Genomic DNA, 27,549 nt, shown 5'->3' with positions numbered 1-27,549 from the left:
GAACCTAAAGGCAGATAAAAGAATTTTTAAAGGTAAATGAACATTTATCTGCCCCAGAAAGAGTAGAAGATTAACTCAAAGACTAAATGGGTAGAGGAATTAGGTTTAAAGAGATCTAAACATTTTAAACTCTTTCCTTCTCAGTTCTTCTCTTTCTCAATCTCTTTCCCCATTCCACTCCCGCTTTTCCATGTGCATGCCATGGGCACACAAACATACTACTTTTTTTTTTTTTTTTAAGATTTTATTTTTAAGTAATCTCTATACCTCATGTGGGGCTCAAACTCACAACCCCAAGATCAAGAGTCGCACACTCCACTGACTGAGCCAGCTAGAGGCCCTACAAATATACTACTTCTTTGGAATGGAGTGGAGGGGAGGGACAGAGGGCGAGAGAGAATCTTAAGCAGACTCCAGGCCAGTGCAGCCCGATGCAGCCCTCCATCCCACAACCCTGAGATCATGACCTAGCCAGAATCAAGTCAGACGTTTAACCAACTGAGTCACCAAGTGCCCCAACATTCTACTTTCCATACATTTTTTTTTCCTGTACAGGTAGCCAGTAATCTGGTCCTGTGGATGACCAACATTCTCCCATTTGTCACTTATGATGCTTTCAAGAAAACCTTTCCTTTTTAAATTCTCTTGGTAGATATGACCCAAGAAAAACTAAAGTCATGGAATTATGTTACATATATTAAGTCTCAGATGAAGTTAGTTTTTACTCTTTCTTGAAATGAGATCTTACACCATTAAGTTTGGATTTAAAAAAATTCAAATTAAAAAAAAACACTCATAACTTGTTAAGAGTCGTATCATATACTATATTGTCTGGAGACATTTTTATGGGCTCTTATAGGTCTTAAGACCTCATTAAAATCTTATGAAAATTATAGGCTCTCTGGTTAAAATACACTGACAACCATTCTCAAAAATTTTGTTTACAGCTCTAGGAAGGTCACAAAACTGAAGTTCATTCATTAAAAACAAAGACCCCATGGTAAAATTTCCTATTCTTTTTTTTTTTTTTACAGACAGATCATAAGTAGGCAGAGAGGCAGGCAGAGAGGAGGAAGCAGGATGCCTGCTGAGCAGAGAGCCCGATGCAGGGCTCAATCCTAGGACCCTGAGATCATGACCTGAGCCAAAGGCAGAGGCTTTAACCCACTGAGCCACGCAGGTGCCCCTAAAATTCCCTATTCAAAAGTGACCTAAATCTTACCAAGGAATATAATTACAAACTCTCAATTTTGCAAGCATTATCTCAATAAAACTAGCATTCAAACATGAACATTTTGTAACGGTGCTAAGAGTACTTGGCAAATGTCTTTCACATACACATATAGAACTCAGAGTAGCGCAGGGCACATGGTAAGTAAGCAGCTGCTTGTTTGTTTGGACCACCCGCTGAGCTGATACCAGCAACAGTAATGAGGACCATCGTCACCATGACTGCGGGTCCTTCTGTGCCAGTCCCTGTGCTAAGCACTTTATAAATATCGTTAGTAACCCGTGGAACAATCTGGTAAAGTGGGGATTTTAAATTAGTTTTTATTTTTATCAAAGTAATGTATGCACATAGCTTAAAAATTCAAATGTGAAAGGCTCAAAACAAAATAAAACCATTTCCTGCTTTTGCTTTTCCCCATTGCCATCATCTGCCCTTTTCAGAGGCGACTTTTAACTCTTTGAGATGTTTGTTCTGACATTTAAACATGCCCAGAGTTCCAAACAACATATGTATATTGGCTTTTTGAATCAATGTCAACACGACTTTTTTACTTTCTATACTTCTAATTCACCATCATGTTCTGCCTTTTCTTCTCCTTTCACTCAAAATAATTACAACTATTTAATTTATTTTTTATTTTTTAAGATTTTATTTTCAAGTAATCTCTAAACCCAACATGGGGCTTGAACTTACGACACAGAGATCAAGAGTTGCATGTTCTACCAACTAAGCCAGCCTAGTGCCCCTCTAAATAGTTATAATTTTAAATTAAATCTATGTTTACTGTCCACATTTTTCTGCTTACGCAACTATTAATCACAGTTAAATATTTAGTGTACTGTGATGGTTTCCTTCCTTACTTTTTGTTTTCTGGAAGTCAATAATTCCCTGGCTTATCAATCAATTACCGACTTCCTCCTATTCTCCAATAGCATCTCCCAGCACTAACGAATTCCAGGGTTCCTCAGCCACCACCCTCCTTAGGGGCTCTCTCCTCCTGTAGGGGTGACGGCTGTCCAGTGTGTTGTAGCAGGCATCTAGCTTTTTTTGCCCTTCTCCTCCATGAATTCCCTACTCCGTAGATCTCATGTCTACCTCTGTCTTGCTTCAATCCTTTGTTTTGCAGGAGTTTATCCTCCAGTAGTTCACTCATTAAAAGTTGGCACAGAGGCAGGCACTGTGCTGAGTGCCTCCAGGCTCCATCTTTGAGGCCCGCCGGTGCCCCAGGGATCAATTGTCATCCTGCATCAGCCCTCCCTTTGCTGCTCTTCTCCTTGGATCCCCTGTCTTCCATCTCATTTTTCTCTCTTTTCCAGTTTATTTCGAGTAGAAGGCATCCTTAAGATACCTGCCGTATGTACCTATTTTAGAAAAAGGCACAATGACCAAAGGAATGGCCTCAAGTCTTAAGCTGGGAAGTGCTGGCTGGATTTTTGCTGACCTATGTGCCTGCTCCCTCTGTGGCTTCACAAGGAGTAGGCGAGAGGGTGACAGGGCATCTCAGTCTACCATGAGTAGAGATGAATGGCCCCTGTCCAGGTCCCCGGACAGCGGGAGGGGAACCTGGGCATTTGGGGTGGGTGCCCTGGCTCTGGGAGATCTTATCTGATTTGGAAAACAGATTACAGTAGAATCCAGTTTCAATGCTCAGACTTAGACTGGTCAGGTCCAAAACTGAGCATGTCTTAGTGTTCTGCTTTGGATCAGCCCACAGCGTTGACTTTCCCTCTTATTGTGCTGGCCTCTGGGTTCATCATTGTTATGGGTCTCTGGAGGGTAACCAACACTACTTCTGTGTAACTTTATTTTTTAAAGGAACACAGCTGAAGAAAGGGGTAAGAAACTGACATCCAAGTGACTAAAAAAACAAAGGAACAAGGGTTTAACTGAAAATGTAGGGTTAACTGAAAATCAAGGGTTTAATAAAAATGTAGGCATTCTATCATCCACTATATGTCTACTATTATAATCTTGTTTATTTACATCTAGCCACATTAGCATATTTTTCTCTTATAATTTTTATGACCATGTATATGCAAATGCGGCTTACCTCAACCAGGACATTTAAAGAAAAAAAAAATGACAAATGGGGTTTGCAACAATTTAATTTAGCCAGTTAGTGGTGCCTGGGTGATTCAGTAGGTTAAGTGTCTGCCTTCGGCTCAGGTCATGATCCCAGTGTCCTGGGATCAAGCCCCGAGTCCAGTTCCCTCTGCTTAGCCAGGAGTCTGCATCTCTCTCTACCTCTGCCCCTCCCCACAATCATGTTCTCTCCCTCTCTCAAATAAATCAATAAAATCTTAAAAAAATAATTTAGCCATTGCATATATCCCATTTAGCCGTGATTTTTAGAGAAATATGATTTGGCTTTCCTTATTACCCTAATGTGTATGTGTATATATGTGTTTATCTCTTATATAATTTATCTGTTCTCTGACTTTTTTTCAATTAAGGATGAATTTGAGAGGAATTTTGCCCAGTGTCAAAATACAGATTATTTTAGAAACTTAAATGAAAAGATCCAGTAACTTCTTTATGGGGGCACAATAACCCTCTTGTTCTCAACAAAATCTTGGAATAGATTGGAAACATTGGAATACTCTATTTGAAAGTGGCATGGTCAGAAAAATCTAGAATGTTGGGCTGCACCCATCCTCCCAAAGCAGCAACAGCAGCCAAGTCTATTGCAGGTCACTTCCCATTCTTCTGTCTCTGAATTCCTGCCATATTTCCTATTTGTACTTGTAATAGTACTATGTGTGTGTGTGTGTGTGTGTGTGTATTTGCATAAAGGCTTATTATCCCAAGCTTTGTCCTTAACAAATGTTATCTCGGGCACCTGTGTGGCTCAGTGGGTTAAGCCTCTGCCTTCTGCTCAGGTCATGATCTCAGGGTCCTGGGATGGAGCCCTGCATTGGGCTCTCTGCTCAACAGGGAGCCTGCTTCCCCCTCTCTCTCTCTACCTGCCTCTCTGCCTACTTGTGATTGCTCTCTCTGTCAAATAAATAAATAAAATCTTCAAAAACAAAAACAAAAGCGAATGTTATCTCATCCGAACCCCAGAACACTGTGAAATAGATCCAACATTATTCTCATTTCACAGAAAAGGAAACCAGCGTGCACAGGGGCTAGAAACTTGCTCAGGGCCACACACAGCTGGTGAGATGCAGGAGGCAAGGAAGGCCGCCCCATACAGGCTTTCTTATCATGCTCTCTTCTTTCAGAGCCCCCTCTCCAATTTCCACCTGCTCAAATCTAATCTCATCTTTCGTGGCATAATTCAAATCCTTGGAAAAACATCTGTGGAAGGTCTTTTTTCTGCATTTTCTTAACAATTACATGGACATATTTCTCTTTTCATGCAGCCATTCAAAGTCCGTGTACTAAATGCCTTTGTATATATCAGATCTATGCCCCCTCGGGAATTCCTCCCCTCAAGCAGTTCAGCCTGGGGAGTAGGGAGGCACATAGGTGAACCGACATGCCATTAAACAGTGAAGTTAGTGCCATGTGGGAGCAAGGCCAGAGATGCTCAGTTGAGCAGGAGATCCTGGGCTGGGAGGTCAGAGGCTGCTTCCTGGTAGTGGTCCTAAAGGTCACCCAACCCAGTAGTTGGGGGAGCTAGAGAGTTTTCTTGACAGAGGGTTGGCAGTGTAACTGTAAATTTCCATGAAATTGTTTCATGAGAGAAACTGTAGTGAGCTCAGCATATTGGAAGTTCAGAGTGACACCCTAATGGATGCATTCACTGCACAGGACAGCGGTGGGCTGGCTGGGGTTTGATTCACACCACGGCCCATTTAGCATCACTGAAGCTTTACTCAGGGTGAAGATCTCCCAAGCGCAAGAAGCCAAGGTCATTTATGACTCTTCTTGGTGGAGAACCAGACGGGAAGGGGACTCCCTGCTATGGGAGAAGGACAGTTTAGGATACAAGCTGTCAGGGATTTCTGGTTGGGGGCGAGGAAGAGTGTGCCCTGTTTCTCACTGGCCACTTCAGTCTATCAGCTGGACTTGTGCCCTTCTTCATCCGAATCCGTTTCCTCCCCCTCCCTGGGACTCAGGTGTGGCTTTGAGGCTGTCTACATCAGGGAATGCCGTTTGCATGAAGTAGCAGACATGACGTCTTTCCAGCCTCACCTCAGCCTCTCTCCGCCCTCAGCCTTTGTTTCCCTGTGGTCTGGGCTGGGGTGGGAAGTGCTGTGAGAACAGTAACCACTGTGCCTCTCCTCACGCAGCTCCTGAAAGTCAGGGGACCTCAGAGCTGCAAGGAGGTGAGATCTTGGCGGCAGGTCCACAGCTGTGTGCTTGCTCATTCCAGAACATGTCAAGTCTGAATGTGAGCTGCAAATCACAACACTCAAAGCTGTTGAATTTTTCTCCATTTCACATCCTTGTCTTCTCTCTATGACATTTATTGCTCCTGAATCCATTATCAAATGCAACTTCCTTGAACAATGAGTCATCTCAGATGACTTAACACAGGGATCAGGATCTGGCATAATTTTCTTTCTTTCTTTCTCCCCCCTCCACCCTTTTAAAAAAAAAAAAAAGGTTTTATTTATTTATTTGACAGAGAGAGACAGTGAGAGAGGAAACACAAGCAGGGGGTCATGGGAGAGGGAGAAGCAGGCTTCCCGAGGCAGGGCTCAATCCCAGGACCCTGGATCGTGACCTGAGCTTAATGACTGAGCCACCCAGGTGCTCCAAGCTGCACCGATTTTCAATCCAGTACTGAGACACAGAGAATCCTCGGTGGGTCCTATGTTCTGAGATCTTCTTTACGTCTACATTGTTGGTATTTTTCTTAACTAGTGACTGCAGCTGGAAAACAAAAGTAATGTCTGCTAGGTGCTCAACATCTTTCTTTCTGAACATCCTCTACATTCAAGGGGAATGGTCAGCGGTGTTTAGCATCTTTCTCCTTCTAAATTCGTAAGGATTGAGGCTCAAGTCCCACATTTTGAAATTCAGAATTCATTCAATAAATATTTTCTGAGCAGTTATCAAGTCTTCTAGGAGTCAGAGATAGAACGAATGAAATTGACCAAAAAAGCTTGTTTTTCTGGGGCTTAATTATAGTGGGAGGGGAGAGGCAATGAGCAAAGAGGTAAATTTATAATATGTCAAGTGGTTGTAAGTCGGATGGAAATAGAAATATGAACATGTGTGTAATTTAATGGACTAAAAGTGTCACGATTGCTAGTTAAATGGTATAAATCAATGTGTTTTACTTTACATTTTCACTGCTTTGTCTTTATTCAGGCCACAAGCACTTTTTAACTGAATACGTATCCTTTTGTCCTCCTGAAAGACAAAGAGACAGGAGAGGATTTCTAATGTGTGATTTCTCAGCTTCCAGAAGGAGGCTTGCGGTGCCTCCACAGGTGCAGCTAGTAGGGTCTGTGACACTCACTCTCAGCAGCAGTCTCAAGGTAATAGTAAAAGTACTCCGTTGATGCTTTCCAGAGCTTTCTCTTGTCAGGGCTGCAGAGAACTTTCCGCATCCATGAACTGAAATCACAAACTTCAGAGAAGCTTCCATTTTTCAAAAGTAGAAGTCAATTGCCAACACTATCCTGCTCGGCTGTAGGTGATCCTGGGATTTTTCTCACCAGCCTACAACTGGTATTTTTTAGATTGACTGAAACCTCTTACAAAAAACACATACCCTTAAAAAACAGCTGTCATGGATTATATTCCTAAATTATACATCCTGGGCAGGAGGTTTAGTATTTATGAAAGAATCTAGCCGACTTTAGATTCAGCACACCAAGAAGACAGACAGGCGCAAACATGCGCATGTGTGCACACACGATCAGTTCTAGAGTGCTAGGTTCCCAACGTGTACAATTCGAGAGGATTTCAAAGGAAACTAATGTCAGTTCTACAGTGCATATTGCAAAATTACCTGTGAGATTGATATCTAAGAGCAAAGAAAGCCTGAGGGCACAATCTTAACTTTTTATAATGTGCCCGCAGTTGAAAGAGTCTTCAATTTCAAGTCAAATGTCAAGAAAGCTCTAACAAATTGTACTTTTTTTTTAATTTTTTAAAAAATTTTTTTAAGATTTTATTTAGGGATGCCTGGATGGCTCAGTCAGTGAAGCGTCTCCCTCAGCTCAGGTCATGATCCCAGGGTTCTGGGATCCAGTCCCATATTGGGCTCCTTGCTCAGCGGGAGCCAGCTTCTCCCTCTCTCTTGGCAGTTCTCTCTCTCTCTATCAAATAAATAAATGAAATCTTTAAAAAAAATAAAAAAATAAAGACTTCATTTATTAGAGAGCGAGCACGAGTAAGGGGGGAAGGGCAGAGGGAGAGGGAGAAGCAGAGCAGACTCCCTGCTGAGTGGGGAGCCCAACAAGGGGCATAGACTGTATATTTAAAAGGCCATGAGTCTAAAGAGGCTTCTATAAGGGGCCAGATAGAAAGATAAAGATTATTTGTTTAGAAAAACTAATAAAAAATAACAGAAGATCATTGAAATCTAAAATATCTGGACTGGAAGAGGGAGGCAATCTCCCAAGGCATTGCCTATTATTTTAGGAAGGCACTTTTCTTCATCGCTTCTACACACCTTGCTCTGACACTCCTACTTGTGTTCCAGCTATAGCGGTGGTTTCCCCAGTGTGTCTCCACTATTAGTCTATGAATTCCTTGAGAGCTAGAAGCTCCTTGCTTTGTCTCCCCAGACGTGCACAGAATCCAGCACACGGTTTGTGCTGAATCAATGCTTATTGAGCAAACGTGTGAATGAAGGGAGTAAGCAGAGTGCTGCATGAATGTGCACTCCTGACATGTTAATATCCTACAGACACAAGGGAAAAAAAAGGCTTTTTATATTCTACAGTGATCAAAAAGAAGACACCACTCATTATTTCCTAGAAGATGTAGAAGCTAAAAATAGAAACAGTGAAGAAAGGATTTAAATAAGCCAATGGCCGATGGTTCCACATGGATTATATGAAGGAAGCTAGAAAAGGAAAAGGTAAAACATGTCACAGAGGAGTGTGTATCCAGACTGCTGAACAAAGATGATGGTGCCGGGTATGCAGAAGGTGTCCAATAAGACTCTTGTCACCTTCCCCTGTAGGTTACAGGGCACATAGGAGGGCCATTGCTGTAAAGATGCTTCTTTGGAAAGGCTGCAATTTCACATTGGTGAGGAGTGGGGGCTCTCAGAGGCTCTGGCTCTCGTGTGTAGTGAGGCACCTGCCTGCCTCCCTGGAATTCGAACTAGTGAAATCCAGACAGATCTGAGCATGGTTTGGAGCAGCGGGCAGGGAGCTGGGGTGTGCTTCGCTGCCTCTCCATTTCCTCCACATCGGTCTCCCTGAGCACGACTCCTTTCTCCCCAGATGCCTTGAATCTGTCTGAATCTCCCCTCTGACCTGAGTCCCAACCCCACCCTATCAGTTCCTGGATGACCAACAGCTATGCTAGTTTTTTCTGCTTTCAGCCATGTGACCGTTAAGATGAGAGTCGTTACTAAAGACCTTTTTCTTTTTTTCTTTTCCTTTCTTTCTCTCTCTCTTTCTTTCTTTCCTTCTTTTTAAAATCAAACCCCCAGCTCCTGGAGGGGGACAGTGGTCATTTCATCTCTCTACCCCACATCAGAGACCCCTTCCTAACTGGTGCCATGGTGTCTCTGATCTTCGGGGTCCCCTTTCCCACGCTGGGATCTTCTCCCCGTTCTCCCATCCAGTGTCCTTGTCCAGGTCCCTCACTGTCTCTGTCCCCCTCCTCACCTCTTGTAGCTAGCAGGACTTCCACAAAGAAATCTGCCATTCCTCAGTAATCTCTCAACCTTACAAATGTGTCTCTTTATACTGAAATCCCAATTTACAAATTAAGACTGTTATGTGTATTATAACAGGATTCCTTGCTTTATAAAAGAATTTTTCAAAGAATTCTTCAAGTTGTTCTTTTATTTTTTTAAAAGATTTTTTTTATTTTAGAGGGAGGGGAGAGAGAGAGAGCACATGCGCATGAGCAGTGGGGAGGAAAGGGGCAGAGGGAGAGGGAGAGAAGCAGACTCTCTGTTGATCGAAGAGCTCAAAGGGGGGCCTGCATCCCACAACCCACACATCACGACCTGAGCCGAAATCAAGAGTCTGATGCTTAACCAACTCAACTCCCCAAGTGCCCCACAAATTGTTCTTTAAAGTCGCCTTTAAACAACTTAACTTACAGATCGTAGATGTATATATACATAGATATTCTCATTGTATTTTCATGTCCTTATGGACAATGGTTTTTTTAAAAAATTCCCATGTGCCTGGCATATTGCTTCATACCAAGTTACATGAAAAACAATTGCCAAGTGAATGAATGAACAAAAGCCAAAGCAAGGAAGAACAATTTGTTATGATTTCTTCAATAACCGAGAGAGCCATGTGTAGGGCTGGTCACAATGAATGCTTTTGGGGGAGATCTGACTAAGGGGTGAATTTACAAAGGAACCTTCTTGAATCATCTCATTTTTCCTCCTTCCGTATCTACCTGGTAGGCTGAGGGCCAGGAGGTATTTGTAAGTAGCAGCATATCATAAGGGGATTCTAATCAAGTTTGACATCAGTGCTTAATAACACTGTCAGATCTTGTCAGTTTCGTTTATGAGCCTATTTCTCAGGGGTACACGATGAAAATGATTAAAAGTGACTTTAATTAGGATCCCAAGGTGAAATGCTTGTTTGATGCCTAGAAGAATTGAGAACAGTAGACATTCTTGAGTCTTTATTACCACCCTCCCCTGGATTTTCTTTCATTTAATTCAAGTCCCAATAATGCACTAGAGGAATTTGTGGGAATAACATTACATTTGGAAACTGGAGAGATTGTAAAGCATGTATTTGGTTTGGTATGTGGCTTAGAATAAAAAACTATCCCCATAACTAGCCCAACAGTATTTGTGCATGAACTTGGGAATCCAGGAAGGGGACACAATGCATTTCTGTGTATTTCAGATGCAGAAGAAATTCTCATCCAAATTAATTAACCTTCCATTATCCCAGAAGCTGAGAAAAGACCAAGAGTGGTAACTGAGCTCAATCTTGCAGATGACAATATCTAACAACGTACTGTGTCCATAACAAGATTCAAGGTCTCCAGACAAGTAAACAAATATTTTGCTGTATTTAGTAGATACTGGTAGGAAGTATCATTAGCGTCGGGCCATCATGTGTGAGCTACTTACTTGAGATCTAGTTGGCACCTGCATTAACCCTTATCTTTCCTGGAGACCTAGGCATTGCTGATTCATGCTGCTAGGCCATAAGGCCGCTGTTGATCATGCCTGGCCTCCCCCACTACCCTCTCCTTTTCCTCCACTTCAGGCTCTTCCTGATCCTTGGTGTGAAGGCCAGTCTCCAATCTAGAAACACTGTCTAAATGCTTTCACAGACAAATTTATGGCCAGCATCAGGTATGTTTCTCCGTGAGCGCTCAAAGTAGGCCTACAACAGAGACGGGGGAATACCCACCTAAGAAAACAGCAGCCAAAGTCATTCACAGGAATGAACAAGAAGGACGAGTCAGCAAATGAGTTAACAAGTACTTACTGCTCCAGGATGTCGGGCATCGGATTAGACTGGAACCGGGGGCAATGGACATACTTGTCTATCCCTGGGTCTCTAAAGTGATTTTATTTACTCTCAGAAGTGAATACAGTGCTAATGAAAACCAGGGACACACTTACACATACTCACACAGATGTATTTCATTCTTCTCTTATCATCAAGAAACAAGACAGTCAACGTTCTAAAAGTGCACAAAACAAATATGTATAATGTAAAAAAATAATTACAATTCTATAAAAGTAATTACAGTTGTTTGCCTCCTGGAAACTTCTAGATGTTGCACCTATCTGGCTCAGTGGGTTAAGCATCTGCTTTATGCTCAGGTTATGATCCCGCGGTCCTGGGAGCAAGCCCTGAGTTGGATTCTCTGCTCAGAGGGAAATCTGCTTCTTCTTCTCCCTTTGACCCTGTGCTCTCTTTCTCTCTCAAATAAATAAATAAATAATTAAAAAAAAATAATATAGTTTTCATGAACTACATCATGTCTTTTTGCTTATTTTAGAAGGGCTGAAGATCCATTTTTGGATGGTTTGCTTACATTGCTTTCAGAGTTAGTTCTAAAAGGGTCTTGATGAAAACAGATATAAATGTATGAATTTACACAGATTTAAATATACGAATGCCTGTTCATCTTTCTTTTCTGTTCTCATTTCCTCTGTGTTATATTTTCCTCATCTGCCTGTTTTTAATTCTCTTTCTTGTTCTATTGGACTGGATGTATTTATATGTGCCACCTAAGTTTCTTTCCGACCAAAGCATGATTTTCATAAAACAATAAACACACTTATTCGGAACATGGGAACAACTAACATGAGTGTTCCCAAAAGTTTAAAGTAAAAATGGATTTCAACATATATACCCGAAAATAATGCTTTAAATAACATCTTTCCCATAAAACTAAGGATGAATGCTTATTGAAGTGAACCACAGATGCAACATGAAATCTAGAAAAGAAGGAAGCAAATTAAATTCTTTCTCAGTCTAACTGGAACAATCAAGAGGTTTATTCTTAGATCAGCACACGTTAATTTAAATAGAACCCTTACTCTGGGCAACTTTATCCTCCAAACTCTTTTCTTTTCATTGACCTCTGATGTCATTTTTCTTCTTTCCCTGATGCGTCCGATGCCCACCTATTTTTATGCATTTTAAAGCACTATTCCATATGGAGGAATTGCTCTAAAACCTGCCTTCAGAACCTTGGAATATTTCCATGGTTTCTCCTCCGTAATCAGAAGACCTATTTCTAGGCATTGGGCTATGACAATGTCTGGTGTAAAGACATCTGGGTGTCTTCCTTTCATGTCTTACGTTTGGGAACTAGGTGATGAGTGGAATTGTTTTGTGGGGAAGGGACACCCCACAGAAGGACTGAGCAGGGCCCTCTGGGAAGCAGTTTGCTGGAGTTCCCAAAGGTAGGGTCTCCTCTGCTCTACCCACTACTGCCCAAAGGGTGGCCCAGGTGGGCCTCCAGCAGTGTGTTTCTCCCTGGCACTTTTGAGCGGTTGGGTGGAAGGCAACTTGGGTGCAGCTCTTCTCACTAAATCACTTTGCCGTGACCCTGGACATATACATCCAGCTGGCTCCCAGGAGCTAGAAGATGTACCTCCCTCTCATTTTTGTGTAAGAAAATAATCAAGTATTATTGTTTCTCTGTTATTTTGTTTAAAGATTTTATTTATTTATTTGACAGAGAGACACAGAAAGAGAGGGGACACAAGCAGGGGGAGTGGGAGAGGGAGAACCAGGCTTCCTGCTGAGCAGGGAGCCTGACTTGGGGCTCTATCCCAAGTCCCTGGGATCATGACCTGAGCCGAAGGCAGACACTTAACCGACTGAGCCACACAGGCACCCCTACTTTGTTATTTTTTTAAGTTTTTATTTGAATTCCAGTTAGTTAACATATGGTGTAGTATTAGTTTCAGGTGTACAACACAGTGGTTCGATATTTCCCATACAACACCCGGTGCTCATCACAAGTGCCCTCCTTACTCCCCAGCACCTGTTTCCCCCGGCCCACTGCCATCTCCTCTCTGGTGACCACCAGTGACCATAGTTAAGAGTCTGTTTCTCAGTTTGCAACTCTGTCTTTTTTTTTTTTTTCTCTTTGTTCATTTGTTTTGTTTCTTATATTCCACATGTGAGTGAAATCATCTGGTATTTGTCTTTCTCTGACTGGCTTATTTTGCTTAGCATAATATGCTCCTGCTCCATTCATGTTGTTATAAATGGAAAGATTTTTTCCTTTATGGCCAAATAATATTCCATTGTATATATATGTACATCACATCTTCTTCTTCTTTTTAAGGATTTTATTTATTTATTTGATAGAGATCACAAGTAATCAGAGAGGCAGGCAGAGAGAGAGGAGGAAGCAGGCTCCCTGCTGAGCAGAGAGCCTGATACGGGGCTCAATTCCAGGACCCTGAGACCATGACCCAAGCTCAAGGCAGAGGCTTTAACCCACTGAGCCAACCAGGCGCCCCTACATCACATCTTCTTTATCCATACCTCAGTCAATAGCACTTGGGCTGTTTTCATAGTTCGGCTCTTGTACTTAACGCTGCTGTAAAACATCAGGGTGCATGTCTCTCTTTGAATTAATATTTTTGTATTCTTTAGATAAACACCTAGCAGTCCAACTGCTAGGTCATGGGGTAGTTCTATTTTTAACTTTTTGAGGAACCTCCATACTGTTCTCTGGAGCCACCGCACCAGTTTGCCTTCCCACCAACAGTCCCGCAATTCTATTACTAGAGAAATGGCAAACGAGGAGAGTCTTTGCCTTTGCTTTACAGTGGTTTGTTGCTGCCCAGAGTAGCACATGCTGTGAAGGAGACATGGGCTGTAGGCTTTAGCAGGGCTTTGTGCTGTGAGCTGTTGGCAAGGAAATTGACCTCGTGCATTGTCTTTTGACTCTGTACAATGGTTGGTGGTAGCTATGACCAAGAGATAATATAGGTAGAGGGCTAACAGGGTGCTTTGGTAACCGTTAGCCTTCCTGCACTCACATCCTACTTCCTTTTGTAGGGAAAGAATTAATTACAAATGAGTAGCAAGAGTTAGAAAGCGACATTAGTCCTTTAATCAGGCAACCACAGCTTTCAAAGGATATGCCACAGGGCTATCCTCCTGAAGGTTAGTGGCTCCAGCGAGGAATTATTATAATAGCTAGCCCTGCGATTTTTGTACACTATCTCATTTGATATTCTTAGCAACCCCTGAGGTGGTATGAGTACCCATGTTTACAACTGTGGAGACCAGAGTCAGATGAAGTGTCCTGCCCAGCTGATGCATTTAGTGCTTGCTGACCATCAGCAGCACTGTCAGACCCTCTGAACCTTTGTGTTCACTAACTCAGTACAACAAAGTCCTTTGCCCACCCTCAAAACTGCTAAAAACAGAGACTACTCTTTGTTTGATGCGGAAACAAACTCAGAAAGACGCCTGTATGCCCACATACCTAAATGGACCTAAAACCCTATCAGAAAAACTGGACTTAGTCTTGGTTGGTTCTATCAGGGATTTCATGGACTTTCCAAACTCACTGGACTTCTAGCATCTACCTTTCTAAATAGCTTTATTTTTCTTTATAGCAATAACTGCCTGACTTTTGTTTGTAGTCTGTCCTGCACTCGAAGCTTGGGTTCCAGGGCAGGGACCTGGACTGTTCCCTTGACAATGGTCTCCCCAGCACCCACCACGCCTCAGTAGATAGATACCAGTGAGGATTTGTGGAATGAATGGATTTCTGAAGTCTGTAAGTCTAACCACCTACAATTGCTGAGGGGTAGTGAGTACAGGTCACCTCTTTGAGCTAACAAGGGATTTGTCTGTAGCACTTTAATACAGAGCGGAAAATCTTGCCATGAGAGCACCATGACAGCTGGTTTGAGGGTAGAGAGTTAGGCAGAAGAAACTTTGCATCCATTCAGATCACCTTACTCAGGTAACCAGCTGTGCCTTAAGTGGCAGAGTGGATCTGAATTCCAGGACGTGCTTTAGTGATGATTCTCGTGATGGAAATTTTGGGGAGGAAAGAGAAACCGTTCTGGAGGGCTGCTTTGTCTGTCTGGGCGTTAAGGGCTCAGTTGCCAGGCTTTTCTGCTTCTCAGACTGTCCCTGCCGCCTAAGTGAACTTCCTTAGGCCTGTCATTTTTCTTACCCACTTTTTGCTTTCTGAAAATGGGGTCCCATTAGCAACCTAAATCCGAAAATCTGGGTTTGGGGGATTGGTGCTATGCCAATCAATTATGATGGAGTGTGATAGACCCGATGCAACTAGTGAGGTCTGTATATATACATTTTCAACGGCTCTCTTTGGTACGAGGAACACACCGTTCAAATCATCGATTTAAAAAACCCTTGGCAAAAAAAAAAAAAAAAAAAAAAAAAAAGGAAAATTCCTCGATTAGTCTAACTATAATTAGGACCAAGAAATTTAGTCAGGACCTCCTTGAAATTTCCTTTGCTCAGTTCAGGTTTGGAGAAATGGTGTGTGTGTGTGTGTGTGTGTGTACACGTGCGTGCGACTGGTGAAAGGGGAATCCTATGTTTGCTCATATATTTATGTTGGCACTTATTTCCCCACCCTCCTCTCGCAGTCTTTCCTTCCAAATCCAATCTTCACACTTCCCTCAGCTTCCTCAACCCTGAGGATTCAAATAAGATGGAGAGCGACTCCGCCCTCTTATGACTATGCAACAGCGAGGGGCGGGGAGGAAGCGCGGGAGAAAAGCCCTGCGAGGAAATTCAACCTGGGCAGCCCGAAACGGGCTCCCGCCGGCCGCGCCCGCACCCTCCGCCCGGGGCTTCGGGGACCAGCATACAATAGCGCAGCCGGGGGCCTGGGAAGCCCCACTCGCCCCAGAGGAGGAGCCGGTGGACTTGGTTCTCGCCAGGGAGACGTGGCATCTCAGCAGCCCCTCAGAGCCCATCTGAACTCCGGCCCGGAAGGCCACCCCCGGCCGGAGTAACCGTCTCCCGACCTCGGGGCCGTGTGTCCCCGCCTTTTGTGGTGCAAATGAGGAGCGCTCCGGGGCCCGGGGGGCGGCGCTCGCCCGGGACAAAGTTTGCCCGCTGCTTCTCCGACACTTCCTTCACACTTTGTTTGAGCTCGGCGCGGGAAGGTCGGCGCGGGAAGGTCGGATCCATCCAGGGATCCCCCCTGCCGGCGTGGAGGAATGCTGAGGAAGGTAAGTGGGTTGTCACCTCTCCCTCACGTTCGGAGGACGGACCACCAAGCAGCAGGTGGCCGGCATCCTCTGCCCGTGGAACATTTTTTCGGAAACAAGCGTGAGAGAAGGCGGGTATTAGCGGTTCTGCGTAAGAGATCCGGCAGAGCTGTTGGAGAGCGTAGATTTGAAAAGTTGACGCGACCCAGCAGGTGCGGGGGGCGAGCTCGCAGAGCTGTCCCTCCCACCCCCCCGGCGGCCGGAGCACAAAGCCTGCGCGCTGGCGCGGCCGCGTTGCCAGGGCAGCGGGGGCGGGGCCGAGTCGCGGCGTGCCTGGGTTGCGGGGCGACGGAGGGGCACGGGAGAGGGGGGCGCAAAGTCTTTGGGAGCTTTTCCCCGAGATGAGCCAGTTCTTGTCTCACCGGATGGTCAACTCAAGTGTATTGGCCGACACTTGTCCTTTGGTGAGAGAATCGGGCTGCCACCTGCTTAATGCCCTCATACTTTGCTTTGGAAATACTGGATTGTGGTCTGGTGGAAGAATGAAAAAGTTAGAAGATACTTCTTTATAAAAGTAATAACAATAAAATATTCTGTTTCCTCGTTTTCCATAGAAAATATTTCCATAGAAAATATTCCTCAGCATCTGCCGAGGGATATTCCTTAATTATCATCATTAAAAAAATACTGAACCTGGTTTGCATCCATGCAAATGATTTGGCTTTCAACCTTCCAACATATTAACCAAAATCTTTGCAAAATAAAAGCACATACAGTAGGTAGCAGGCAGTGTAAAACATTCAGATAATTATATCTTAAAATGTTTTACAAAGACACAAATTTCACAAAGCAAGGGAGAGAACGTTATTTTTTTCCACCGGGTATTTTCTTACATGTAAATGTGCCAGATAATTTTGGCCTATTATTGCAAAGATTATTTGTTTAAGCTCTGCACTGCAGAAAAAAATATTGGAGAGGAATTTGAATTATCTTTTCTAGAGTAGTGATTGGCAGTAGTATTTTACCCCTCCCCCCTTCCCATTTATCCTGTAATAGCTAAAGCTATGGTTTGGTGTTTTTAGTTCTTCAGATTTAATTGTTTATTAACTGATCTGTTAACAGTTCTTAGCTGTGTTCCACACACTGGTTTATTTCGTTCTCTGTCTCCAATTTATTTATTTTATTTGTTCTTGTTTGTTTGTTTTGGAGAGAGAGAGAGAGAGCGCGCGCGCGCGCGCACCCGGGGTGGAGGGGCAGAGGGAAAGAGGGAGTGGGAGGGAGAGAATCTTAAGCGGGCTTCATGCTCAGGGCAGAATCCCAGGTGGGGCTCCATCTCAGGACCCTAAGATCCTGACCTGAGTCGAAATCAGGAATGGGTCGTTTTATTTATTTACTTATTTTTTTTTTAAAGATTTTATTTATTTATTTGAGAGAGAGAGAGAGATCACAAGTAGGCAGAGAGGCGGGCAGAGAGAGAGGGGGAAGCAGGCTCCCCGCTGAGTATTATTCATGGACCAGTTTAAACTATGAGGAAGGTGAGGGGCTCAGTGGGCTAAAGCCTCTGCCTTCGGCCCAGATCATGATCTCAGGGTCCTGGGATTGAGCCCAGCATCAGGCTTTCTGCTCAGTGGGGAGCCTGCTTCCTCCTCTCTCTGTCTGCCTCTCTGCCTGCTTGTGATCTGTGTCTGTCAAATAAATAAATAAAATCTTTAAGAATAAATAAACTATGAGGAAAGTGAGACTAGAAAAGTACAGTAATTTGTCTACAGTAATTTACAGTTCTTACGGTTAGTAAGTGATAAGTCAGGATCTAAATCCAAATGTGATTGCTATGACATGCTGCATTAAATCCTTTATCCTTGTGTCCCTACCAAATTACCATATTTTGATGATTCTTAGTAGTGAGTGTAAATTTCTAAAAATAATTATGTGGTTTTCTTTTTGGCTGAGATGTTTTCCAAGTCAGATATTTCTAAAGTCAAATATCAATTGCAGGGTTGCCTGGGTGGCTAAATGGGTAAAGCCTCTGCTTTGGCTCAGGTCACGATCTCAGGGTCCTGGGATCTGGGATCGCCCCATAAATAAATAAAATCTTTTAAAAAATATATCAATTGCACTTCTGAAGAGTGTATGTTCTTCCTACTGGAACATTGCTATTATCAATTATTGTCAACTATCTTTTTTCAGGGGTTCCTGAGGAGCTAATGAAAAACCAGGAATTTGATTATTCAAATCAAGTTTTAAGAATATTAGAGATACTTGTATATTAAAGCATTCTATTTTACAAATGATTATAGAATTAGATTTGTTTAAAACAAAATACATTACTTAGCACTCAGGTTTTATTATCTTTCTTATTTTATAGTTTTTTATTAAAGGTTTTATTTATTTATTTGTCAGAGAGAAAGAGAGTCCAAGCAGGGGGAGCAGCAGTCAGAACAGGTAGAGGGAGAAGCAGGCTCCCCGTTGAGCAAGAAGCCTGATATGGGACTCGATCCCAGGATGCTGGGATCATGACCAGAGCCGAAGGTAGTGACTTAACTGACTGAGCCACCTAGGTGTCCCTACTTTTCTTAGTTTAAATCTTTTTTTTTTTTTTTTTTAAGATTTTATTTATTTATTTATTTGACAGAGAGAAATCACAAGTAGATGGAGAGGCAGGCAGAGAGAGAGAGAGAGAGAGGGAAGCAGGCTCCCTGCTGAGCAGAGAGCCCGATGCGGGACTCGATCCCAGGACCCTGAGATCATGACCTGAGCCGAAGGCAGCGGCTTAACCCACTGAGCCACCCAGGCGCCCCAGTTTAAATCTTTTTAATCAGGTTTGTTAGCTTCTGCTGGCAGTGACGTTAGTACACGATAGTTGGAAATTGCTATCTGGGAAGTTGTCCTAGAAAGTTCGGGTATGAACCTGATTTGACCCGGTCACAGCCCTGAAAACGACTGTGAACTGATCTTATAAGTGTTTTTTACTGCAAAAAAATAGTTTTCTAAATAGATTACAAGATCCATGAAGGCAAGAAGCAGGTCTTTTCTGTCTTTAGAACCTATCTTTTAATATCAAATATAACATTCTTCATAAATATTAAGTGGAAAGAGAAACAAAATTAAGCTTTATTAGGCCAATGAAATATAGAGTAGAAATAATCCTTTAAAATGCATAATATTAAGAGTTACAGAAATTCTAATCTTTTTTTGATTTTTTTTTCATGATACTATTCTATAAACTGATAGGTAGTACCTATTTTACAAATAGAAAAACTGAGCCCCAGCGATTAGTATATAAAATATTTTCCAATGCTTTATCTTAATTGAACCTCACAACCACATGCAGTAATTCTCATCATTATTTTTTTAATATATGAAAACACAGAAGCTCAGAGAAGTTGAGTGACATGGTCAGAGTCAGCCAGAGAAGGAGAGGCACCTCTGATAATGATGTCAGGTGATTTTGTGCACTATACCCATACAAACCAGATGCACCCGTGAGCTTTGAGAATCAAAGCCAGACCTGGGGGTGCTAGGTGCAAGACACCTGCTCTCTGTCTCACCTTCCAAGATTCCACATGTTTGGGCAAAAGGGGATAAACCTTCTTTTAAAATACAAGTACAGGGGCGCCTGGGTGGCTCAGTGGGTTAAATAAAGCCTCTGCCTTCGGCTCAGGTCATGATCCCAGGGTCCTGGGATCGAGCCTCGCATTGGGCTCTCTGCCTGGCAGGGAGCCTGCTTCTTTTCCTCTCTCTCTGCCTGCCTCTCGGACTACTTGTGATCTCTGTCTGTCAAATAAATAAATAAAACATTAAAAAAAAAAAAAAAAAAGACAAGTACAGGGGAGCCTGGGTGGCTCAGTCAGTTAAGCCTCTGCCTTGGGATCAGGTCATGATCCCAGAGTCCTAGGATTGAGCCCCACTTCAGGTTCCCTGCTCGTGGGGAGTCTGCTTCTCTCTCTCTTTCGCTCCTCCCCCTGCTCATTCTCTCTCTCTCTTTCAAATAAACAGATAATCTTTTTAAAGAAACAACAACAAAAAATAAAAGACAAGTACAGACAGAGGCAGGGCAAAAGCAAGGAAGACATGCTCAGTGGAGCAAAAAGAAAAAAAAAAGTGAGTGGGGGAAAAAAACAGTGAAATGAAGTTGATAAAAGGTGTATTAGTTTGCTACGATTGCTACAACAAAGTACCACAGAGTGAATGATTGAAAAAAACAGACATTTACTGTCTCACAGTTCTGGGGGCTTCAAGTCTGGGGTCCAGGTGTTAGCAGGATTGTTTTCTTCTGATACTCCCTCCTTAGCTTGTATGGGGCTGTCTTTTGCTGTATCCTCACCTGGTCTTCCTCTGTGTGTCTGTCTGTCTGTCCTAATCTCTTCTTATGATACCTGTCTTGTTGGACTAGAGCCCACTCATTTGACCTCATTTTACGTTAATTGGCTCTTTCAAGGCCCTATCTCCACATTAAGTACATTAAGTCACATTTTGAGGCACCTGAGGGTTAGAGCATCAACATACAAATTTAGAGGGAACTCAATTCAGTCCATAATAAAAAATAAGAAAAGTGAACCTGATCTATGATTCCGAAGACATAGCCTATTTCAACTGTTTTATTCCTGTTCTTATTCTCTCCTGGCACAAATAAATGTTGGAGCAAGTAGTGGCAATTTTTTTCTATCAGTATATTCCATTGGATGTATAAAGATAAAAAAGATTCAGAGCTGAATTCTTCTATATTTAGCTTGCTTCATACTTTATTTTCACTCTCACCTCTGGAGGGCCAACTTCAAGCCTTGTCAAGTTTTGACAAGGGCAGACGAAACGGATGATTGAGCCCATTGCCAGCCAGGTCTAACCTATCTCTCTGCCTTTTTGGAGCTGTGGAGTGCATACGATTTGTGTCCTAAGCACTCCCTGTGTAGTGTGATGAATCTAGGAAACATGAACTCAAAATACTGAGAGGACAGTGAAGCTGTCATATGTCACAGTCATGGAGGTAAGCGAGGGAGACCCATCAGAATGGCATTTTCCAGCTTATTTCTAACAAGATGTTCAGCGTAGTACTTCAGACTGAACGGTTGCCAGAAGAATTTGAAAGTTTTCTCTGAGGCACTGAACAGCTAACAAGGTTATAATTGGAGTGTGTTGCCAAGACTCAAATTATTAAAATGCTTTGGTCATAGAATAACAGGGACAAGAGGGAAGCCTAGAAGTCTTGTGGCCAGTGCCTTGCTCAAAGCACAGACACTGCTTTGTAAAGGTAGGAATCAGGTAGGAATCAAGACAGCCAAAGAAGATTCCAGAGTCTTCTGCAATAAAAGTTTCTGTAAATAACCAAACATCAGAGCCTCAAAGTACTTTTATTTCTTTGGGTAATGACTTCCTTCATTACTTCATATTCTGCCTTCAGAAAAGGTGAAATATACCTGTCCACTTTTCTTCATGCAATATCTTGTGATTTTTTAAAACACTTTACTTTATTTAAATATTTTATTTATTTATTTGACAGAGAGACAATGAGAGAGGGAATATAAGCAGAGGGAGTAGGAGAGGGAGAAGCAGGTTTCCCACTGAACGGGGAGCCCGATGCGGGGCTCGATCCCAGGACCCTGGGACCATAACCTGAGCGGAAGGGCAGACGCTTAACGAATGAGCCACCCAGGCGCCCCAATATCTTGTGATTTGCTAAAACAGTTTTAATAAGACACTGCTCGACCCTTTTTTGTAAGCTGAACTGAAACTCTGTCCATTGTTTTAGCAATCTGTTTCTATTAGTCCCCTGAAAGCTACCCCTCACCATCTGGAATTGTAGAGTTGTTATTTATGTCTTCCTGGCACCCCCCTGACTTGTTCCCCTTTGGGGACCATCCTATTTACATCAAGTGTGGAGCCCCAGACTATATTCTGAAATTTCCCTACTGACGAATATGCATCCAATATACTTGTTGGAGCATTTTTAAGAAATACCAGAAGCTTTTGAAATGTGCCCTTTGGCTGTGATCCAGTAGCTTTCCATTCCATGATGGGTGGTTTCAGAAGCAGGTTCTTGTGTGGAATAGCTATTGTTACCCAGCCAAAAAAAGAGTGCCTATTTCTCAGAGCGATGCATACTTAATTAGCAACGGGATCGATGCCAGGGCCTGGAATTTGAAAAGTCAGCTTTGAAAGTTTGTGCAAGTCCCTGAAGGGCAAAACTATGTATTTCTCCTTGTGATATGAGCCAGACTTTGGTCTAAGCGGTCAGTTGTGCGAATTGGCTGACACAGGGTCAGGAGGTAGGTTGGCCTGTTCCATAGCTGTTTCTTTAACACCATTTCATTAAAAACTTGCCTCAGAGGCACTCCCCTCAAAGTAGGAGAAAAGAGCCAAAGACATATGTGTAAAGAGTGAGGAAAAATTACCGTCCATGGCTGTTTAGACTTCCTCAGATTTTGGTACAGTGAAATACCTTTCATTCCCCTGTGTTATTGAAGAAAATCACAAGCTTGAAGTGTCTGGAAAGTTCCCAGGCAGTCAACAAGTATTTATCAATCACTTACTATCTGATCCGGTGCTGACAGGGCATAAGAAGAAATGTCATGAGCTTTCTCCTCAAGTAGCTGATGCTACAGTTCCGGGTAAACAGGCATGAAAACATTGAAAGTTTGTTGTGTGCACTCCTGGACATATGGAAGCCCTAGGAACGACTGCTCCAGGTGGGACCTGGGGGCCAGAGAACTACATCTTCCTTCCTCTGTGGCTTTGCCCATGCTTATCTCCTTCAAGTTCTCATCACCCCAACCCCCCTAAGCCCAGGCCCTTTCGGGCTTTTCAGAGTATTGCTTCAATCCGGTAAGGATCCTCAAGAAATCCTATCTTTGAATGTGTTTACACCAGGGTGAATCTAGCCATAGGATTTTAAGCTTTATAATCCTGGAGGAAATGCATCACCATTTGAAGGAAATAAAAGAAGGGGCTAGGTTGAAGGAGCAGAAGAGAGACCATTTCAATCTTTTCCCCCGTGGATAGTAGTTGTAAATTTTTGGCAAGCCATGAAAAGACTGGCAGAGTTTACATACATTTTTAAGGACAGAAAGATATGTTGGCAATGACATATAACTATGAGACTGTGTTGAGGGCAGCAGCAGGGCAGAGAGGAGAAAAACATTGGTCCAGGATCCTAGATGGTGACAGAAAATAGGGCAGCGGCAAGTCGCCATTACCCCAAGACTGGGAAGAAAAACATGGCAACTGGGAAGCCAGTTCAGGGTACAGAAGTGCCCCCTGGGGTTATCCTCCCCAAGCTCCAGGCTCCCCACTCCTCACCCTCCCTTCCTGATGATCAGCCAGGATCTCAAGCTGGAAGGGTCCCCAGCAGGGAGTGTCGATGCCATTGTTCTTTGTGTTTCAAAGTAGAAAAATAAATTCAGTTTGGTGTTAGATAGATTCGCAGGTGGTGTTGGTTGTTTGTTAAGCACACCACTTATTCAGGTGAGAGCATTTGGTGTTTGGGGTTGGCTCAGGGACACATTCACTGTGTATCTATTGCTAAGGAAAATATATGCCAAATTCCAAACAAGTGAGATGGTTTTTTATTGCATAAAGTGTTTGTGGCATGAAGATTAGTACAACAAGAATTTTATTTGGATGGCCAAGATGTAAGACCTAAGAGCATTAGAAGAGGGTTGGGAGACATGCATTTAAGTCTTGTGTCTAATACCAATTAAGAAATGTTTAGCAAACCAAATTCCCAGAGGTGACATTTTGTTATTTGCAAGAGGAGGGACTTGATTAGATAATTTCTAAGGCTCTTCACTGTCTGGAATTCTGCTCTTTCTAAAAGGCAGCCTGAACTGGAAAGAAAGTGCCTTTTCCCAAATGCTTGTCAAGGATCAATCCTTTTGCCTTCCATCCATAAGTTTTCCAGGAACCCTATGGGACTGTAATGGTCAATGATTAACGTTACCAACCTGTTTTCACGCGCAAGGTTGGGAAAGTCTTTCCAGGAAAAGTTTTAGAGGTGAAAAGTTATTAGCTTTTCTTTTCTTTTTTTTTTCAAGATTTTATTTATTTATCAGAGAGAGAGGGCGAGAGAGCAAGCACAGGCAGACAGAATGGCAGGCAGAGGCAGAGGGAGAAGCAGGCTCCCCGCGGAGCAAGGAGCCCGATGCGGGACTCGAGCCCAGGATGCTGGGATCATGACCTGAGCCGAAGGCAGCTGCTCAACCAACTGAGCCACCCAGGCGTCTCTATTAGCTTTTCTTAATTCATTCTTTCAGTTCCTGGTTTTGTAAAAATAAAATTGTCTTGATGCTCCTGGCTTCTATGTATTGGCTGTGAGATCTCAGCCTTGAGAAGCCATCAGACCACTCAGCAGCCATAGCGCCATTAAATGTCACAGTCCTTTGAGGCTGTTTTTGTTGTTATTATGTACATCTCAAGTAGAATATCTCAGGATGCATCCTCAACCCAAATGCTTGTCATTTCTTTTGATTGGGAACATAAGATGTCCCTGTGCGACTAGTCAGTTGCAGCAATACAAAGCGAAGCATAAATTATCATTTAGTGTAGAATATGTAAGAGTGTCAATATTGACACATTTACAAATAGTGTAAAATATAAAGCATAACATGAAACTTTGGAAAATTTTAAATTTTGGTATTTTAATTTCTATTTTATTTTATTTATTTATTTTTTAATTTTTTATTTTTTATAAACATATATTTTTATCCCCAGGGGTACAGGTCTGTGAATCACCAGGTTTACACACTTCACAGCACTCACCATAGCACATACCCTCCCCAATGTCCATAATCCCACCCCCTTCTCCCAACCTCCCTCCCCCCAGCAACCCTCAGTTTGTTTTGTGAGATTAAGAGTCACTTATGGTTTGTCTCCCTCCCAATTCCCTAAAGATACAAACGTAGTGATCCAAAGGGGCACGTGCACTCGAATGTTTATAGCAGCAATGTCCACAATAGCCAAACTATGGAAAGAACCTAGATGTCCATCAACAGATGAATGGATCAAGAAGATGTGGTATATATACACAATGGAATACTATGCAGCCATCAAAAGAAATGAAATCTTGCTGTTTTTATTTTTATTTATTTTTTTAAAAAAGATTTTCTTTATTGGACAGAGATCACAAGTAGGCAGAGAGGCAGGCAGAGAGAGAGGGGGAAGCAGGCTCCCTGCTAAGCAGAAAGCCCCATGCAAGGCTTTGATCCTAGGACCTGAGATCATGACCTGAGCCAAAGGCAGAAGCTTAACCCACTGAGCCACCCAGGAGCCCATTAATTTCTATTTTAAGTGAACTAATAGATCAAACATCAGGCGGGAAAAATAAAAAAGAAAGAACATTTTTTTCCCCAACTAACTCTGAAATATATACGTGACTTGAAAGCTAGGAAGCACACTACTTATAAGATAACCACAGTTTTAATGGGATGGAAGATGGCTGGAATAAGGAGAAAATCAACAGTTCCTCTGATTGTGGGAAGATATTCTCTGGAGAAAAGTGTAAGTGCTTCTAAAGTTAAATATATTATTCACTGGCAGCTCTGGGAATCTGCCCAAACAAATCATTGTTCCTGCAATGTTTGTGTTCAGCCAACTTAAGCTGTCAACCACTGAATTAGGCACTTTTTTCCCCCTAAAAGACATGATTTGGTCAGTAAGAATTTGGTTATGCTATTAAATGTTCACCAATTAGGAGCTAAAAGCCCTGGATTTGGAAAAGTTTGGTATTTTAATGATCCAAAGTATAAATAGTTCCCCCCCCCCGCAATAAATAACAGATGCAAAAATTTTAATTTCAAATTGGCCGGTCTTTAAAGCCACACTGTAAGCCATACACTAAGGTAATGAGGATAAGAAAAATTTGAATGCCACTAGCAGAGAGAAACTGCCTTTTTTTTTTTAAAGAAAAGAAAAGAAGGGTAAAATCCTTTAGAAAATGACTTAAGATTTTTTCCCTATTAAACATGAGAAAAAATGAAAGAAGTTCCCAAGAATGCTGACCAATGATACAGTTCCTTGTAAAAACTGTATTTTTTTTTTTTTTTTTTACTAGAACTCTAATCAGAAGTATAGGAGTCCTATGGCCTCTCTTAAAGGCAACAGGAGTCATATTATCAAGATTTGATGAGTGTTATACCTGCAAAATTTAATTGCAGCCACATTATTCTAGTTATGACGAGATGGGTTTAGGAAAGGAAAGACACAGCAGAAGTCCCCAGCAGCTGAATGGAAGGCACCGGGGCAGGACAGGGGCTGTGGGAATGGACTGGAAGGAAGGCAGGGACAGTGTTTTCCAGTGTCCTTACTTGGTTATTTCTTTGGGAAAGGGGCTTCTGGAAATTTTACTGGGATCCAATTTATGAAAACTGCTTATGAGAGGGAAAGATTTAGCCCAAGTAGCTAAATGAATATGAATTAGAGAGATGATGGAAAACAACATCCTTCATTGATATTTTTATTCAAGTAGTTTCATATTAAAGATTAGTGTTTCTGAAAGCTTAATTTGCCAATTGAACAAAAGGGCTAGTTTACTAAAAATCTAGCTTAAAAAACTGATTATTTCAAACATGAATTTTCCTCATGGGCAAGATGGCAGTTTGTAGGAAAGCACCAAAAACTCTATTTTTAAAAATATAAGTGTGGGGACGCCTGGGTGGCTCAGTTGGTTAAGCAGCTGCCTTCGGCTCAGGTCATGATCCCAGCGTCCTGGGATCGAGTCCCACATTGGGCTCCTTGCTCAGCAGGGAGCCTGCTTCTCCCTCTGCCTCTGCCTGCCATTCTGTCTGCCTGTGCTCGCTCTCTCCCCCTCTCTCTCTCTGATAAATAAATAAAATCTTTAAAAAAAATATATATAAGTGTGTTAATTATAAAAAAATTGTTTTAATTTTTAAAAATATGTACCTTATTTATTTGCTGTGAAATCAGAGAATAAAAAATAGCATCTACTGAAAAGTTGTCTCCTGTCTTCCACCCCCCAACACTTCCATATCACCCAATTCCCTGGAAGCAGCCAGTATTATTACCTGGTTCTTCCATGTGCTTCAGAGGAAGACTAGACCTGTGTAAGAGAATATATATTCTTCTATCCTCTCCCTGTTTATCATATGAGTGATGACATCATCTACATGCTATTCTGGATCTTTCATTTTCACTTCATGATATGCTTTGGAGACTATTCCTTTTTAGTTCATAAAGCAATTCTTCATTTTTTTTTAGTGTGGTAAAATATATACAACATGAAATTTACTATTTTAAAGCATACAGTTCAGTGGCTTTAAGTACTTTCATATTGCATAACTGTCACTATCATCCATCTCCAGAACTTTTTTATCATCCCAAACTGAAACTCTGTCTCCATTAAACAACTGCTGGTAACCACCATTCTATTTTCTATGTCTGTGAATGTGACTCTTCTAGTTTGGCTCTTCTAGCTACCTCCTACAGGTAGAATCATAAAATAATTGTTCTTTTGTGTCTAGCTTATTTCAGTTAGCATAATGTCCTAGAGGTTCATCCATGTTATAGCCTATATCAGAATTTAATTTCCCTTTAATGGCAGAATGATATTTCATTGTAT

General features: G+C 42.3%; 1 protein-coding gene across 5 annotated transcripts in view; it reads left to right on the top strand.

Annotated features, from left to right (window-relative positions):
- The first annotated feature begins 15,569 nt into the window (after nt 1–15,569).
- The window catches only part of SPATA13 (spermatogenesis associated 13), a 334,233-nt gene continuing 322,253 nt past the window's right edge, over nt 15,570–27,549 (top strand). For 2 of the 5 annotated variants that reach the window (XR_001176658.2, XM_013046794.2), the window contains exon 1: nt 15,572–16,004. Coding sequence is in view for 4 of the 5 variants with exons in the window: in XM_013046794.2 (XP_012902248.1) it covers nt 15,993–16,004 (12 nt within the window). In the remaining variant the exon portion in view is untranslated. Of the gene's footprint in view, nt 16,005–27,549 lie in introns of all 5 variants that reach the window. The other 3 variants (XM_013046786.2, XM_013046785.2, XM_045072413.1) reach the window with 2 other exon arrangements.

The sequence above is a fragment of the Mustela putorius genome, unplaced genomic scaffold (genome assembly GCF_011764305.1).
Source record: "Mustela putorius furo isolate JIRA1106 unplaced genomic scaffold, ASM1176430v1.1 tig00004035_pilon_pilon_pilon, whole genome shotgun sequence".
Lineage (NCBI taxonomy): Eukaryota > Metazoa > Chordata > Mammalia > Carnivora > Mustelidae > Mustela > Mustela putorius.
Note: the sequence above shows the minus strand (reverse complement) of the source record. Positions and strands in the feature narration are given on the sequence as shown.